Source organism: Ostreococcus tauri (genome assembly GCF_000214015.3).
Source record: "Ostreococcus tauri WGS project CAID00000000 data, contig chromosome 11, whole genome shotgun sequence".
NCBI lineage: Eukaryota > Viridiplantae > Chlorophyta > Mamiellophyceae > Mamiellales > Bathycoccaceae > Ostreococcus > Ostreococcus tauri.
Genome location: NC_014436.2, coordinates 342814 through 359106, shown reverse-complemented (window position 1 = coordinate 359106; position 16293 = coordinate 342814). Strand labels below are relative to the sequence as shown.

The 16293-nt window shown below is 60.2% G+C and overlaps 8 protein-coding genes across 8 annotated transcripts; 6 read left to right on the top strand and 2 right to left on the bottom strand.

The window, feature by feature from the left end:
- Window positions 1-191: 191 nt before the first annotated feature.
- On the top strand, window positions 192-672 carry OT_ostta11g01890 (unnamed product; the record flags this gene model as incomplete). The annotated part of the gene is made up of 2 exons (XM_022983015.1): window positions 192-197; window positions 301-672. 2 exons carry the CDS (start codon window positions 192-194, stop codon window positions 670-672), a joined length of 378 nt encoding a protein of 125 aa, XP_022839951.1.
- Window positions 673-878: 206 nt separating this feature from the next.
- Window positions 879-1568, top strand: OT_ostta11g01880 (unnamed product; the record flags this gene model as incomplete). The annotated part of the gene is made up of 1 exon (XM_003081959.1): window positions 879-1568. The coding sequence occupies one exon, from the start codon at window positions 879-881 to the stop codon at window positions 1566-1568; it is 690 nt and encodes a 229-aa protein (XP_003082007.1).
- Window positions 1569-1657: 89 nt separating this feature from the next.
- OT_ostta11g01870 (HAD-superfamily hydrolase, subfamily IB,PSPase-like, bacterial) lies at window positions 1658-2659 on the bottom strand (the record flags this gene model as incomplete). Its single annotated transcript, XM_003081958.1, has 1 exon — window positions 1658-2659. The coding sequence occupies one exon, from the start codon at window positions 2657-2659 to the stop codon at window positions 1658-1660; it is 1002 nt and encodes a 333-aa protein (XP_003082006.1).
- A 242-nt stretch (window positions 2660-2901) lies between these two features.
- OT_ostta11g01860 (Major facilitator superfamily domain, general substrate transporter) lies at window positions 2902-4491 on the top strand (the record flags this gene model as incomplete). The annotated part of the gene is made up of 1 exon (XM_003081957.2): window positions 2902-4491. One exon carries the CDS (start codon window positions 2902-2904, stop codon window positions 4489-4491), a length of 1590 nt encoding a protein of 529 aa, XP_003082005.2.
- Window positions 4492-4593: 102 nt separating this feature from the next.
- Window positions 4594-5118, bottom strand: OT_ostta11g01850 (unnamed product; the record flags this gene model as incomplete). Its single annotated transcript, XM_003081956.2, has 1 exon — window positions 4594-5118. One exon carries the CDS (start codon window positions 5116-5118, stop codon window positions 4594-4596), a length of 525 nt encoding a protein of 174 aa, XP_003082004.2.
- Window positions 5119-5384: 266 nt separating this feature from the next.
- OT_ostta11g01840 (DNA polymerase epsilon, catalytic subunit A,C-terminal) lies at window positions 5385-12404 on the top strand (the record flags this gene model as incomplete). Its single annotated transcript, XM_003081955.1, has 1 exon — window positions 5385-12404. One exon carries the CDS (start codon window positions 5385-5387, stop codon window positions 12402-12404), a length of 7020 nt encoding a protein of 2339 aa, XP_003082003.1.
- Window positions 12405-12530: 126 nt separating this feature from the next.
- On the top strand, window positions 12531-13727 carry OT_ostta11g01830 (Mitochondrial substrate/solute carrier; the record flags this gene model as incomplete). The annotated part of the gene is made up of 1 exon (XM_003081954.1): window positions 12531-13727. One exon carries the CDS (start codon window positions 12531-12533, stop codon window positions 13725-13727), a length of 1197 nt encoding a protein of 398 aa, XP_003082002.1.
- Window positions 13728-14035: 308 nt separating this feature from the next.
- Window positions 14036-16270, top strand: OT_ostta11g01820 (P-loop containing nucleoside triphosphate hydrolase; the record flags this gene model as incomplete). Its single annotated transcript, XM_003081953.2, has 1 exon — window positions 14036-16270. The coding sequence occupies one exon, from the start codon at window positions 14036-14038 to the stop codon at window positions 16268-16270; it is 2235 nt and encodes a 744-aa protein (XP_003082001.2).
- Between the last annotated feature and the right edge of the window lie 23 nt (window positions 16271-16293).

Sequence of the window (16293 nt, the reverse complement as noted above, 5' to 3'; positions counted from 1 at the left end):
CGCGGATGATGGCGCGAGGTGGATCAAACGACGGGTCGTGACTCGTGAAAGAGTCCCTCAACCGTGGATTCGCCATCGCCCATCGCCCATCGCCCATCGCCATCGCCCATCGGTCGATGGACCCCGAGGCGCGACGCGCGCTCGAGCGCCTGCGCGCGGCGGCCGACGGCGACGCGCGCGCGTTCGATGCGATGACGGTGCGCGCGCGCGGACGCCGCGACGACGCCATGGGCGCGATGGTGACGCGACGGCGGATGGGCGGCGGTGCGACTGACGGCGGCGTGGACGACGACGACGCAGGCGACGGAGACGCGCGAGCGATTAACGCGATCGAGAGAGATACACGCGCGAATCGCCGACGCGCTGGACGTGGAGGTGGCGCGGCGACGGCGGTTGATGGAGGCGTTCGCGCGCGCCGGGACGGCGCCGCCGCGGGAGGACGACGACGCGCGCGCGGACGCGCGCGCGACGGTCGACGCGTCGTCGACGGTCGATCTCGATGCCCCGGATGGTGATTTGAGCGATGTCACGAACGCCAAGGCGGCGCTCGCGCGGTCGCAGGCAAAGGCGAGGATGACGTTGGCCGAGGCGTCGAAGACGCGCGCGAGAAACGACGCGTTGGAGAAAGCGCTCGCGGACGCCGGCGTGGAGATCCCGCGAGCCTGTGAATAGGTCAACGCACGCGCATCGATCGAGCATCGTTTCTTCGCGGTCGTCGTTCTCGCGCACCGAGCGTTCGCGTCGCCGAGAACGTGATTACCCGCGTCCCGCGTCCCGCGTCCCGCCCGGGTGGTGAAAAAGCCGTTACATCCCTCGTCGCACATCGCGCCGCGTCGCACCGCGCGCGTCGCCGGACCCCCCTTCCGCGCGCTCGATCGATGAACCCGATCCCTTTCGTCGCCTCGAGCGCCCCGAACGCGTCGTCGCCGACGTCGCGACGCGCGAGAGCGACGCGCGATGTCGACCCCGACGTTGCCGTGCTCGATTACTGGGAACGCGTTCGTCGAGGCACGGAGCGCGCGCCGAGACCAGGGGCGGAGGCGCGGGCGAATAAACGACGGTGCGCGCACCTGGAGAGTCGGATCGGTGACGTCCTGGGATGGGGCGGGGCGTCGAGGGATTTCGACGGCGGCGAGGCGGATGTCGATGAGGACGCGCTCGCCGTCGGGGAGAAGCTCACGGAGACGGACGTGGAGCGATTGAAAGCGCGGGCGAGGGAAGAAGTCGGGACGACGCTGGACGCGACGGAGGTGGAGCGGTTGAAATCGTTCGGTGAGACGAGACGAAGCGACTCGGGACCGCGGACGACGTTCGTGGAGGAGTCGTACTCGATGCCGCTCGCGCCAGAGAGCGAGCCATTCGACGACGGCGGGACGGTTGCGGATGAATTCTTTGAGTACGGTCGGGACGAACTTCCGAGGCATTTACGAGATTGGTACGCGCCACCGGCGCAGGAGTACGGGTCGTTCGTGGCGGACTCGAAGCCGGCGGCGGGCGCGTACAACTGGAGGTCAGACGAGAATCGATACACCACGGTGAGGAACTTGCGGTCGCACGGATTGTGGTGACGGTCGTTGAAAGATGCCCTATTGTATATCACAAATCGATCATCAGAGTTGACTGATGCACAAACCGCCGCGTTGCAATGAATAATTATTTATGCGCTGCACGTCAAGCAACCGTACGTGTATCGCGGCTTTTTCTTCTTCTCCTCCGATTTACCCCAGTCCACCGTGGGCCAACCCTTTTCCTTCGCGTACTTCTTCAGCCGCGAGTCTGGGTTGACGCACACCGGATGCCCAACGTTCTCTAACAGTTTGACGTCGGACATGCTATCGGTATAAAAATAGCAGTCGCGAAGATTGATCCCGTTTTTGTCGCACCACTTTTTTGTCGTCTCGTACTTGCCATCGCCGTACGCTACGACTTGGATCGTTCCATCCATTCGACCGTCCGCGTCGACGCCCATGTGACTCGACACGATGTTCTCCCTACCCGTTTCCAAGCCATAAATCTCCGCTCCAATCTCTGCTGGGTGCTGCCAGGTTGACGTGCACATGACGCAGCGCACGCCTCGCGCCTTGTGCTCGTCCAAGACCGTCTTAAACCCCGGTCGTGTCCTATTCGCCAGATCCATGCGAAAGAAATTCTCGATGCGCTCGCGAAACGAGTCCTCCGTCTCGCCCTTGTATAGCAGAGCCGCGTCCCGTCCCGCCGTCTCCGCGCCGTCTCCGTACCCGAGCGCGTACCTCGAGAACCAATACAGCGCCGTCCCGACGTGCCCAACGCCCACGCGTCCGCTATTTATCTCACTCTTCACCCACAACCACGACGAGTTGACGTCGACGATGGTGTGATCGAGATCGAAGAAGGCGACCGCGTTCCGTCCTCCGGACGCGCCGCCGTCCTCGATCGCGCCTCCATCCGTCACCGTGGACCCCAGCGCGGCCTCCGCCCCCCTCTCCGTCGTCGCGCGCAACGCGTCCGCGCGCGCGCGCGCCTCGACCACGTCCGGCGCGACGTCGGCGACCTCCTTCGCGCGTCCGTCGTCTCGCTTGGTCGACGTCGTCTCCGGCGCGCGATTCTCTCTCGCGCTGTCGCTCTCATCCTCCCCGCGCGCGCGCTCGCGCGCTCGCGCGTCGGCGGACATCTCCGGCATCGACGTCCAGCCGCGCGCGTCGCCGTCCGGCGCGCGCGTCCGCGCGAGCGCGTCGCGCCGACGACGCGCGTTTAGTGTTCACCGGTCGCTCGGCGTCGAAAGGCGTTCGCGGGCGACTCGAAAGGCGTCGACCGGTGCGCGGTGAAAGGTGTGATGCCTTTCGAGACGTCGAAGGTCACCTTTCGAGCGCACCGCGGTCGACGCGATGGCGTCGTCGCAGTCGTCGTCGTCGGCCGTCGGCGATGTCGCGCGCGCGGGCGCTCGCGCGCGCGGCGGCGACGACGGTGGGGACGGCGCGCGCGGTGGTGGACGCGCGCGGCGCGCGGTGGATGACGCGCGCGTCTGGGGCGACGCGAGCGCCGAAGAGAGACGACGACGCCGGTGAAACGAACGCGACGAGCGACGCCGGGAACGCTCGACGCGGCGCCGAGGGGGATGGACGCGAGGGCGAGACGCCGTCGACGTCGTCGTCCGCGATGGTGGTGTCCACGGCGGTGGCGAGCGTGTGCCTGACGAGCGCGACGCTCATGGCGGGACACGCGTGCGCGTCGCCGGTGCTTCCGATGTTGGCGCGCGACTTTGGGGCGAACGCGACGGAGATCGGGGCGGTGATGAGCGCGTTCGCGGGTGGGAGGTTGTTGTTTAATCTACCGTGCGGGTGGTTCGCGGATAAGTACGGACGACGGCCGCTGATGATTGCGGGACCGGCGGTGTCGACGGCGGGCATGGTGTGGAGTTATCTGAGCGGGGGGTTGGGCGAGCTCTTGATGTCGCGAACGGTGGCGGGCATCGGGAGCTCAATGTACATGAGTGGGGCGACGGCGATGTTGGCGGATCTCTCGACGAGGGACACACGGGCGAGGATATTAGGGGCGAACCAAGCGGCGGTTCTCGCCGGCGCGGCGGCGGGACCCGCCATCGGTGGCGCCATCGCCGGGGCGGAAGGAATGTCCATTAGATCACCGTTTCTTGCCGTTGGAACGCTGAGTTCGTTCGCGTCGATGTACAGCCTGATGCGGGTAACGGAGACGCGACCGGCGGAGATGAAGGCGGATTTTGCGCCGAGCAAGCACTGGTACTGCGACGGACATCCAATCGAGGACACGAAGATGTGCGTGGAACTCGATGGTGAGGGTAAATCCGTCGTGCATCGAGACGGTCATACGTACGAATTGATAGAAACGTCCACGCCGTCTCCGGCGTTGGATGCAGACACGGCGCAAGACGCGGCGATGGGTCGTCTCGTCAAGTCACCGGATTTCTGGGCTGTGTGTGGGTTGAATTCGGCGCTCTTCTTCTCCGGAGCTGGCGGTCGCGGGACGTTGCTTCCAATCTTAGCCTATCAAACGTTTGGTTTCACACCCGAATCCCTGGGCGCGCTCTTCAGTGCGATGGCAGTGACGAGCTTGCTCGGTCTCGGACCAGCAAGCGCGATTACTGACGCTGTCGGTCGCAAGGCGGTCATCGCCCCGTGCGTCGTCGCCTCCGCCGCTTCGGTCGCACTCATGGGTAGCACCGCAGATGCAACGACGTTTACGATTGCCTCCATCCTGTGGGCCGCCGCGGGGAGCTTGATGGGAACCGCTCCTGCGGCGTATGCCGCGGACATCTCGCCGAAGAATATTCGCGGGAGCGCTCTAGCTATGTATAGAACGTGTGGTGACGTGGGTTTACTCCTCGGCCCGCTCGCTCTCGGCGCGCTCGCGGATGAGGTGGGCATATCCGCCGCGCTCGGCGTGAACGCCGCGCTTTTGACCGTCTCCGGAGCCGCGTTCCATTTCACCGCTCGGGAGATTCGTCGCAAAGCGAAAGTTGAGGCGAAAAAGCTCTGACATTAACCCACGGCGTCGTCGCGAGCCGTCATCGAGGAGGCGATATCGCGTGTGGTCCTCGTGTTGTATAATTTACATATGATTTACCGAACGGCCCGGCTCCTACTCCTCGCTCTTCGCCTTTCCCGGAGAAACGTAAAACTCACCCGCCGAATACTTGGCCTCGCGCAACAACCGTCCCCGATCCACGCTCGCGAGCTCCGTCTCCCCCGTCCCCGCCCCCACTCGCGCGCTCGCATCGAACCGCATCCTCAACCCCTCTCCCGTGACCGCATTCGTCTCCCTCGTCGTCCACATCGCCTCCGCCGTCTCCGCCTCCTCCGCCTCGTCCAACCGCGCGCACATCTCCAAGATCTCCTCCACGTCCCGCACGAACACCGCGCGCTCGTCCGCGTCGCTCGGCGCTTCCAAACCCGCCAACGCGATCGCTCGCATCGTCTCCCCCTCGTTCGCCCGCGCGCGCGTCGACGCGCGCGTCGTCGTCGTTTCCTCGACGCTCCACGCCGCCGTCGTCCGCATCGTCCCGTGCGCGCTCGCGCGCGCCCAAGACGCCTCCGCACCGCTCGCCCGCGCGGCGATCGACGCCGCGGCGAGCGCTCGAGCCGCGCGCGCGCGCGCGGACGCCATCGCGCGCGCGTCGCGCGGACGCCGCGGGACGATCGATGGCGTGCGTCGACGAGTCACGACTCGGACGATCGACGCTTTCGCACATCGCGACGCGCGCGCGCGACGGGCGTCCACCGAACGCGCGCGCTCGAGCGATCGCGCGCGCGTAGACGGGCGCTCGACCGAACGCGCGCGCGATCGGACGCGGCGTCGGGGACGGAGGGAGATTTGAATTTTGAATCGCCCGCGAGCTGTCTCTGAGACTGTGATTTCAAACCGCGCGCGCGATGTCGAGGTCGAAGACGCCCGCGTTCAGCGGTGGTGGGGCGACGCACAAGGCGAATCTGTACGGGGAGTCTCGGTTGGGGGTGCGAGGTGGTCGAGGGACGCGTGGGGGACGAGGCGGGCGCGGAGGACGGGGGTACGTCGGCGGCGACGGACGGGCAAAGGCGCAGATCGCGGCGGAGGAAGACGCGTTGCACGCGGAGCTCGGGTTCGGGACGCACTCGGGTGGAGATGATCGAATCGGATGGTTGATCAACGTGAGTAGCACGCAGGTGGAGGATAAGGAGAGTGGGAAGGCGTTTGCGGCGGTGAATCTGTACTTCATGGAGCAGGACGGGTCGACGTTCAAGGCGCAGGTGAAGTACAAGCCGTACTTTTACGTCGCGACGAAGACGGGGTGCGAGCACGAGGTGGAGGCGTTGTTGCGACGGCGGTACGGCGAGCAGATCGCGGACGTGGTGATGGAGGATAAGGAGGATTTGGATTTGAAGAACCACCTGAGCGGGTTGAAGCAGACGTATTTGAAAGTCGAGTTTCTCACCGTGCAAGAACTCATGGATGTTCGTCGAGAAATCTTACCCATCGTGTCTAAGAATAAAAAGAAAACCTCCGCGGCGTCGGCGTACGAGGCGTTGTCGCGTCAGGAGAGCATCGACGCCGGCAATAAGCCCAGAAAGCTGCAGCTGACGGATTACGAGGAGGCCATGGTGGACATTCGCGAGTACGACGTGCCGTATCACATGAGATACTTGATCGACGAAAACGTGCGTTGCGGGATGTGGTATAACGTTCATGTCGAGCAGGGTAACGCCCGGGTGACGTTACAAGATGCCAAGTCAGGAAACGATATGCTTGAGGTGAAGGGGGAGCCGCGCGTGTGCGCCTTCGACATCGAAACGACCAAGCTTCCACTCAAGTTTCCCGACGCCGAGCACGATCAGGTGTTTATGATATCGTACATGCTCGACGGCCAGGGGTATTTGATCACCAACCGTGAGATTGTGAGCGAAGATGTGGAGGATTTCGAGTACACACCGAAGGAGGAGTACCAAGGTCCGTTCATCGTCTGGAACGAGGCAAACGAACAGGCTCTCCTACGCAGGTGGTTCGATCATATGCGCGAGGCGCAGCCGAGCATTTACGTGACGTACAACGGTGACTATTTCGATTTTCCGTTCATCGAGACGAGAGCGAAGAAGAACGGCATGGACATGTACCGCGAAATCGGATTCAAGTGCGAGCAGTCTGGTGAGTGTCGCAGCACGTCGGCACTGCACTTGGATTGCTTCTGCTGGGTGAAGCGTGACTCGTATCTCCCGGCCGGTTCGCACGGTTTGAAGGCGGTGACCAAAGCAAAATTGAAGTTCGACCCGGTCGAAGTGGATCCCGAGGACATGTTGCCGTTCGCGCAGAGTCGTCCGCAACACATGGCTCAGTACTCAGTCTCAGATGCCGTGAGCACCTACTACTTGTACAAGAAGTTCGTGCATGACTTTATCTTTGCGCTGTCGACCATCATTCCTCTATCGCCGGACGAGGTGCTCCGAAAGGGATCAGGGACGCTCTGCGAGTCTCTACTCATGGTGCAGGCGTACGAAGGTGAGATTGTCTGCCCGAACAAGCAAGTCGGCGCCGGAGAGCAATATTACAACGGGCACCTACTGAACAGCGAGACGTACATCGGTGGACATGTTGAGTGTCTTCAAGCGGGCGTGTACCGCAGCGATATTCCTTGCGATTTCAATTTGACTCCAGATGGGTACCAAAAGCTTTTGGATACTCTCGATGATGATCTCAAGTATGCCCTGGAGGTGGAAGGCAAGATGAAGCAATCAGACGTCTCCAACTACGACGAGATTCGGGCGGCTATCGTAGAAAAGTTGGAGTTCCTTCGCGACAACCCGCGAATCAAGAGTAAACCGCTGATTTATCACTTGGACGTCGCAGCGATGTACCCAAACATCATTTTGACGAACCGGTTGCAACCGGCGGCAATGGTGACCGAGGACGTGTGTGCCGCATGCGATTACAATCGTCCGGGCAAAAAATGCTTGCGAGAGTTAGAGTGGGTTTGGCGCGGCGAACACTTTGCCTCAACCTCGAGCGAATACGCGCAAATCAAAGCACAGTTGCAAGTGGACACTTTCCCGGCGGCTGACCCTGGCGGCTCATCGCGAACGTGGTATGAGCTCTCCTACGAGGAACAGCAAGAGCAGAAGAAGAATCGTCTCAAAATGTACACGCAAAAGGTCTACAGGAAAGTCATGGAGAAACCTGTGACCGCCACGAAGACGGCTGGTATTTGTCAGCGGGAAAACGCGTTCTACATTGACACTGTAAGAGCTTTCCGCGACCGTCGCTACGTGTACAAAGGAAAGAACAAAGAGGCGGGTAAACAGTTAGAGGCGGCGAAGCAAGCCGGGAGCATCGCTGACATTCAGCAAGCCGCCAATAATGTTGTGTTGTATGATTCCTTGCAGCTCGCGCACAAGTGTATTTTGAATTCGTTCTACGGGTACGTCATGCGCAAGGGCGCTCGATGGTATTCAATGGAAATGGCTGGTGTTGTGACAAACACTGGTGCGAAAATCATTCAAATGGCGAAACAACTCGTCGACGATATTGGTATGCCTCTAGAATTGGACACGGATGGTATTTGGTGCTGCTTACCGTGCGAGTTCCCGGAGGATTACACGTTCACAATGAAAGGCGAAGGCAAGAAGCCGTACCAGATTTCCTACCCTTGCGTCGTCCTCAACCGAATGACTGCGGTTCGTAACACGAACGACCAGTACCTGACGTTTGATGAGAAGACGGGAACTTACAAGCAGAGCTCGGAAATGAGCATCGAGTTTGAGGTTGACGGACCGTACAAGGCGATGATTCTTCCAGCGTCGAAGGAGGAAGGTGTGCTAATCAAGAAACGCTACGCGGTCTTTGATGAAGCTGGGAAGTTGGTGGAGTTGAAGGGTTTCGAACTGAAGCGTCGCGGTGAACTCAAGTTGATCAAGGTGTTCCAATCTGAAGTGTTTGATTACTTCTTAAAGGGCGAAACGTTGGATGGAGTGTACCAAGCTGTCGGTGCCATTGCCAACCGTTGGTTCGATATGCTCAAAACAAGAGGAGCGAAGTTCGACGACGAAGAGCTCATGGAGTACATTTCTGAATCCAGCGTTATGAGTAAGCCAGCGATCGATTACGGTGATCGAAAGTCTACCTCACTCACCACAGCGCGACGCTTGGCACAGTTCCTTGGCGCTGATCTGGTCAAAGACAAAGGCCTGGTGTGTAAGTACATTATCTCCAAGAAACCTCTTGGGGCTCCAACATCGCAACGCGCGATTCCTGTGAGTATCTTCAACGCGGAAGTCTCTGTCGCAAGATCTTTCTTGAAGGAGTGGACGAAAGACAACGACCTCTCAGGTGAAGATGACGAGATGCCGGATATGCGCGATCTCGTCGACTGGGAATACTACAAGACTCGTCTTGCTGGGGCGATCCAAAAGATTATCAGCATCCCAGCGGCGCTGCAAGGTGTCGAGAATCCATGTCCGGATGTCAAACTCCCCGATTGGCTGAATAAGCGCATTAGGGAGAAGAACGACAAGTTCGCTCAACAAGACTTGAAGAAGATGTTCCGAGCTCAATTCGCAGCTGGAGCGCCACTTGCCAAGAAGGATCTGAACATGTTGGACATTGAAGACAGTTTCACGGGCACGCCCAGTCGCGCTCGCGCTCGATCACTTCTCACGAACGGAGACGCACCGAGAACTCCTGAGCAGGTCGTGACGCCGAACGGTAAAGCTCCACGAACTCCTGGATCCGCGAGCGCGACGGAGGCGCCGGACAGAGAGACGGATTATGATGGTTGGCTGAAGTTTTACAAGGCGAAGTGGAAGACTTTGCGAGCAAACATCAAGCGCCTGCGAGTCGAGGACGAGAAAGAACGCGCTGCGGCGGAAAGAGAAGGTGGGGTGGTGAGAAGAAGACGTAGATCGGGAGCGATCGGTCTCGAATCGTTTGTGGAATCGCGCGAAGAGACGATCGCGCACTCCATTATGCACATCATTCAAGTCGAGGAGACGCGCACTCCCGGCGTGTTCGCCGTTTGGGTGTACGTGAACGGAGGCATGCAGTCCATCAAGATTGATATTCCTCGACGCCTCGTGATTGCAACCCGAGAGGCTGATCCTGAGGGCGAATTCGGCAAGGCGGACAAACATCGAATTGTCGCTTCGCTTCCACGCGGATTCACGTCACCTCATCTGTACGAAGTGAACGTCCCAGAGCGAACGCTATCAGCCGGAGTAGATATCTCTGCGCTTCTCGCTGATCCGAACGTCATCGGAGTGTACGAAAAACACGTTGATCTGGCGGATAGATTCATCTATAACGTTGGATGTGTCATGGCTGTGAAGAAGACGGAGCAAAAGCGCGCTCTTGAAATCAGTGACAACACGTACTCCATGGACATGTTCCAGATGAAAGCCACGGGGGAAATCAGTTCGTATCTTCCGAAACTCTGCCACATAGGATTTTACTTCGCTGGTATCGCAGGCGACAAGGGTCGCGGTATCTACGTGTTGCACAACAGTCGCGACGGTAGAGGAACGGTGATTGTTCACCAGCCCGGTGGGCGAGCCGTTCGGGAAATCAACCCCGAAGTTTGGTCCGAATCACTTCGCTCCGCTCTTGGGCAAGAGCAAAGTGCCGAAGAACGAACTGATTTCACCATGGCTGATGCGCAAAACTGGACCGTGTTGTACGCGAGGAACATGGAGCAAGTTGGCAAGCACTTGAATCATGCTATGGGCCTGTACATGTCCACCACTTCTGGTGGCACCATACTTCTCGTACAAGCTCCCGCAAACGCTGGTGTAGATCCATCACAAGATGCGTCGTCGATCAGACAAGGTTTAGCGGGTAGGCTGGGAGCGCTGATGCCCGCTTCCGGACGGCTTCCTATCGTGTTCAGGCCACCAAACTTGTCTGACTGCGATTTGAACCAGGACGCGGCGCAAGGCTGGCAGCTCGACGTCGCGAAGACGGCCACCATGCGTATCACCGGTAACTCTGAGTGGTTACAGAGGTACATTGAAGTTGCGAGCTACGCGCACATTCCCATCGGCAACTTGAAATCAGATTGGTGGGTGCACACCGCGGACACATTTTTCGCTCGTTCACTTCAGGACGACGATCAAGTTTTGTGGAGCGGACCAAGTGGCGAGCCCGATCTCGGGGGTGGAGCGAGTGCAGTGTCGCTGAGCGGACTCGATGATACGTACGGGGCTACGCGCATGGAAGTGAGTGCTCCTGGCGCGTATCGCAGTGTTTGCGTTGAGTTGCAAGTGCATCACCTCGCTGTGTGCGCCATTTCCAAGTCTGGCATTTTGAACGACCTCGAGCAAGGCGCATTATTGGGCTTTGAGACTGGCACTAAGGGAACGACACGTGTAGGAGGACACGAATCCGCTGGAGCCTTCAAGACGCTTCGGAAGCTCGTAGAAAACTGGCTCAGAGACGCGACGGATCGGCACAATCATTACGCCGATGAGTTGCTGTCGCAGCTTCACCGCTGGCTGTTCAGTCCATTTTCGGTGCTAAGAGATCCGGCTCTGAAGAACCTGGTAGAACTCTGCATGAAGAAGGTGTTCACACTTTTATTGGCTGAGCTTCGAAAGCTCCAGGTGGACGTTGTTTACGCGGACATGCGAAGAATCATAATCGCAACGGGCAAACACGATCTCGCGAGCGCCTCTTCATGCGTCGAAGGTGTGACACATGCGCTGCGTCAGCGAGAGCTCTTTTCTTGGCTTCAACTCGATTCCGTCAAGCAATGGCATTCGCTTCTTTTCCGAGGACCATTCGATTACGCTGGGATCACGGCCGCGTCGTTGCCGGGTGAGAGCCAGTGGCAAGACTCGATTGCACCGAACGATGCGTCGCTTGATCCGTTGGCGTTTCATAACAGTGAGGGTGCGCTGGACATGCACTGGAACATCGCGCGATTCTTACCAGAGTCGATTCAGGACCACTTCCATGCTATCGTGGGCGAGTTCCTGCTGTTGCCGTGGAAGTTCGAACAAAACGGAGGTGACGAGCCATATCGCGGACGAACTCCCGTCAAATTCAGGGCAATGGAGGACAGTGAATCCGACGATGATTTGAACTGCGATCTGAACTCTGCATCTGATGATGAGCTGCCGATGGCACAGAGGCACCCAGGCACGCCCAGCATCGCTCACAATAGTAGAGATCTGGAGAACCTGGAGAACGAGAAGGTGAGCTGGTTGGTGAGACAGATTGATTCACACTTTTCGCCAAAGCTGCTCCGTTACGCGCAGGAAATTCAAAAGGTTCTCGGCATCCCGGGTCCGCGCTCGCCGGCTGAGCACCAGTTCCCGACGCCACCAGGCTCTCATCTTTCGAAAGAGATTCGAGGCACGCCTGCACTGGCGTTCGTCAAGACGGTGATCGCGGTGCTGTCGCTCGATGCTAGCGTTGCTGATTCCGTGTCGCTTCTACGACGCAACGCATTAAAGATGATTCGCGTGGGCGAGTTCGCCCCCGAGGCTGAGTTCATCGAGCCGTGCGTCTCTTACACGCTCCGAGACGTCATCTGTTCCGCATGCTGCGACTGCCGCGATCTGGATCTGTGCCGCGATCCCGATCTCGCCGCTGGTCACTGGGCGTGTTCGTACCGTGACGAACATGGATTGCTATGCGCTCAGCCGTACGACAGGCAGTGGGTCGAGGGCGCCCTCGTCGCCGAGGTGAACGATCGAGTGCGCAAGTATCAACTTCAAGATCTCAAATGCGTCCGCGACGGTCGCGTCAAGGTCGGTCACCTCGGAAATAGATGCGCGTGTGGCGGTTTGTTCACCTGCTCCGCCAAGGATGGCTCGCTCGGCGACGACCTGCGCGTCTTCTCCAGCATCGCCGAAGCGCACGATTTCAACATCCTCCGCGAAACTGTGAGCTGGGTGCGATCGAACGCGTTCACGTGTGTACCTACGTCGTAGTTTAGCACCATTTTGTCACGCACACGATTGACGTGAACCGCCGCGCGCTCCGCCGCGCGCCGCCGCTCGCGCCGTTCGCCGCCGTCAAACCCCACTCGTCGTCGCTCGACGTCGACGTCGTTCGCCATGACCGACCCCGGTCGGCCGCATCCCTCGTTCGCGTCCACGGCGCCCCGTCACGCGCGCGCGGATGCCCACGAGCGGATCGAACGCGCGTCGTCGTCATCGATCGCCCGCACCGTGCTCATCCCCGCCGTGCGCGAGTCCCTCGCTTCATCGCGCGACGAGACGTACGCGCGCGTCGCCGGTCGCACGCCCAGGTTCGCTCTCACGTTGTTGAGCGACAAGGCGTTCGCGAACGGGTTCAGCGGGGCGATCGCGGGCACGGTGGCGGCCGCGGTGGTGTGTCCGCTGGACGTCCTAAAGACGCGTCTGCAGGTGAGCAGCGCGGTGCGGGACGCGAGCGCCGGAGATAAGTACCTGAGCACGTACGGGGCGCTGAAGCGAATCGTGCGACACGAAGGGGTAGTTGGGTTGTACAGGGGTTTGGGGCCGACGGTGGCGGCGCTGTTGCCGAATTGGGGGGTGTACTTTAGCGCGTACGGGGCGCTGAAGCGCGTGTTGAGTCCGCCTTCGAGCGCGCGGACGGATGGCGGTGACGTGGGGACGAGTGGAGCGGACGAGAACGGTGCTGGAGAGGTGAAGGAAGCGAATCACTTCGCGCACGTACTCGCGGCGGCGGGCGCGGGGGCGGCGACTATTTTAGTGACGAATCCGTTGTGGGTGGCGAAGACGCGGTTGCAGGTGCAGCACTCAAAGGCGCTCGCCGGGGCGCTTCCGAAGCGGGCGCATTACACGTCCACGGTGGACGCGCTCACGCGAATGGCGCGAGAGGAGGGATTACGCGGGTTGTACAGCGGTTTCGGTCCGTCGCTCATAGGGATCGCGCACGTCATCATTCAGTTTCCACTCTATGAGTCCATCAAGTTTGACATCGCTCGTCGAAGAGAGGTTCCCCTCGACGACATTGCGCCCACGGATTTGATGCTCGCGAGCGCAGTAGCGAAGATGATTGCATCGACAATGACGTATCCGCACGAGGTCATCCGTTCGCACATGCATGTGCACGGACTCGGCCCATTTCGCGGCATCGGCTCGCTCGTGGCGAGCATTTACCGAGACGGAGGCGTCGTCGCCTTCTACCGAGGATGCGGTACAAACCTCATCCGCACCACCCCCGCCGCCGCCATCACCTTCACTTCTTTCGAGCTCGTCTCTCGTGAGATTGAAAAGCTCGTCAACGCCGCTGGAGATATCGTCTGAGTCCTCCGACTCACCCACTCTCACTGTCCTCCGAATCTCCGCTCGAACCGCTCGACCGTCGTTCGCGTCGTCGACATCCCGGCCGCATCCCCCCCCGCGAGTTGTCTAGCACACACGTGTAGTATTTCATTCATTATTGACTTTCTTCCCGTTCTCCGCGCCGCGGGCTCGCGTGGACCTCGCATCAACCATCCCGACCGCGCGTTCGACGAGTCACCAATGACAGCCCGAGGAAAAATTTCAAACCTGCACACGCAGCGCGCGCAGGCGCCCGCACACCTTGGCCCGTCCCGCACCTCGCGTCCGCGATGCACCGCGCGGTGGGCACCCTGTTCGGGAGCGTCACCAAGGCTGTGTTCGAGGCGCGGGCGAGCGCGCGCGAGAGAGATCGCGACGACGACGACGAGGCGAATGAGACGTCGATTCGAAAAAAGACGAAACGAGGCTCCGTGGGTCACGCGGGCGTCGACCCGGAAGGTCGAGCGGTCGACGCGAGCGATGGAGACGTCGTCCGCGCGCGGGGGGGGGCGGGCGGGACGGTGCGAAGGGACTCGCGCGGGAAATCGGGGAAGATGAGCGCGTACGAGACGCCGAGCGGAGACGCGCGAGGCGGACGCGGAAGAGACGCGACGGACGTCAAATCCACCGCGGTGGCGTCGCGACGTGGGCTACAATTCACCTCGGAATCGCGCGAAGTGGCCGGCGCGTCGAATCAGCGGATCGAGGACGACGTGGAGAACGTGATGGCGACGACGGAGGCCGCGGTCGCGGCGGGTGACGGAACGAGGAAAAAAGGTGTTAGCGGATTGCCCGTGAAGAGCATTGATTTCGAGGGCGCGGCGGTGACGCCGCTGCGGGAGCGGGTGAACACGGAGACGACGCCGTCGACGAGCGGGAGATGGACGCGAGGGACGCCGGGAGCGAGCGACGGGTTGCGAAACGCCCTCTCGCCGCCAATCGGTGACGCTTTGGGGAGTCCCGATATTCGTGGACGCGTCGATACCGTTGTTGCCGGTCTAAGCTCGGACGAATCAAGCGAGTCCGAGGCGGAGACCGAGGAGTTGGAGGACCAGGACGAGGACGACGATATGGGCGGTACTCAGGACTATATGGGCGCGACGCAAGTGCTTGACAGCGCCGCGCTGTGCGACGCGCCGTCCAGGTTCGATTTAGCAGTACAACCGATCAAAGAGGAAGAAGAGGCACCATGCGCGCGGGGTGGCGACGCCGCGATACGATTGCTTCGTCGACGTCTGTTCGGTGTCAATCGTGAGCGTCCACTCGGAGCCGACGGTTTAGATTTTGCGCCACACCTCAAGGCACACAGAGACCACTTGTTGAACATTCTCGAAGACACTGTGTCAGGTGGTCAAAATAACTCAGTGCTGATGGTTGGTAATCGCGGGAGTGGGAAATCACTGGTGCTAAACTCGGCGCTTAAGCTCTTGGCTGGACGGCATCCAGGCAAAGTCGTCGCAGTGCATCTCAGTGGTTTGCTTCACGCGGACGAACGCATAGGGATGCAGAAAATCGCCTCGCAGCTGTGCCCGAACTTGAACGGAGAGTCAAATGGGTACGCTAGCGGAGGTTTCGCTGAAAATGTCGCGTTCATGACGGAAATGCTCAAATTACTTCAGGGTGGTCAGCGGGGAGTGATTTTCGTGTTGGACGACTTTGAACTCTTCGCGATGCGTTCGAAGCAGACGCTCCTGTACGCCATCACAGATTTGCTCCAACAGCCGATGGTGCAAGCGGCCGTGGTCGGCGTCACGTGTCGCCACAGCGTGGATAGATTGCTCGAGAAACGTGTCGCGTCTCGATTCTCCAATCGACGCATCGTCCTCGCTCCGCCTGGCAACTCGGTGTCGATGCTTGAAGGTGTGACCAAGGCACTCAAGCTCTCAGACAAGGATAAGTATCTGTGTCCAAGCGAGCCAGAGTACGTGCAGCAGTGGAATTTACATCTGCACGCGTCCATGCAAAACACCGTGGTGAAGGAAAAGTTGGAGCAATACGGACGTCTGGAGAATACTCCGGCGGCAGTGAGCAAGGTTGCGTGCGCGATCCTTTCCCGCGTGAATCGCCAGCTCGGCAAGATCACGAGCAATGACGTCGTCGAGGCCGTGGATAGCATGTACCGCAACCCGTTCGTGGACTCGATGGTGGGATCCACACCCTTGGAGCTCTTGTTGTGCGTCGCCATGTATCGAATGCACAACGCGCGCAGGCGCCCGTCATTCACGTTCGAGGCGCTCACGCAGGAGCTCAACGACATGGGTACCAGAGAACAACTCACGCACGCCAAGGACTGCACTCGTCCCGTGCTCGTTCGCGCGTTCGAGAACCTTCTCGCCCTCGGCATCGCCACCGCGCACAAGTCTGGATCCGGAGCCCGCGGTGCCGCGCTCAAGGAGTACAAGAACATCGTCTTCGTCGTCGATCCCGAGGAGCTTCGCGAGGCCATTCGTCGCCACCCTAACGCCGTCTCCGGTCTCGCCGATTACATGGATCACGAGTCCCTGCGCCAGGCGCACGTCGTCTAGTCCAATCGTCGTAATCAAAATGA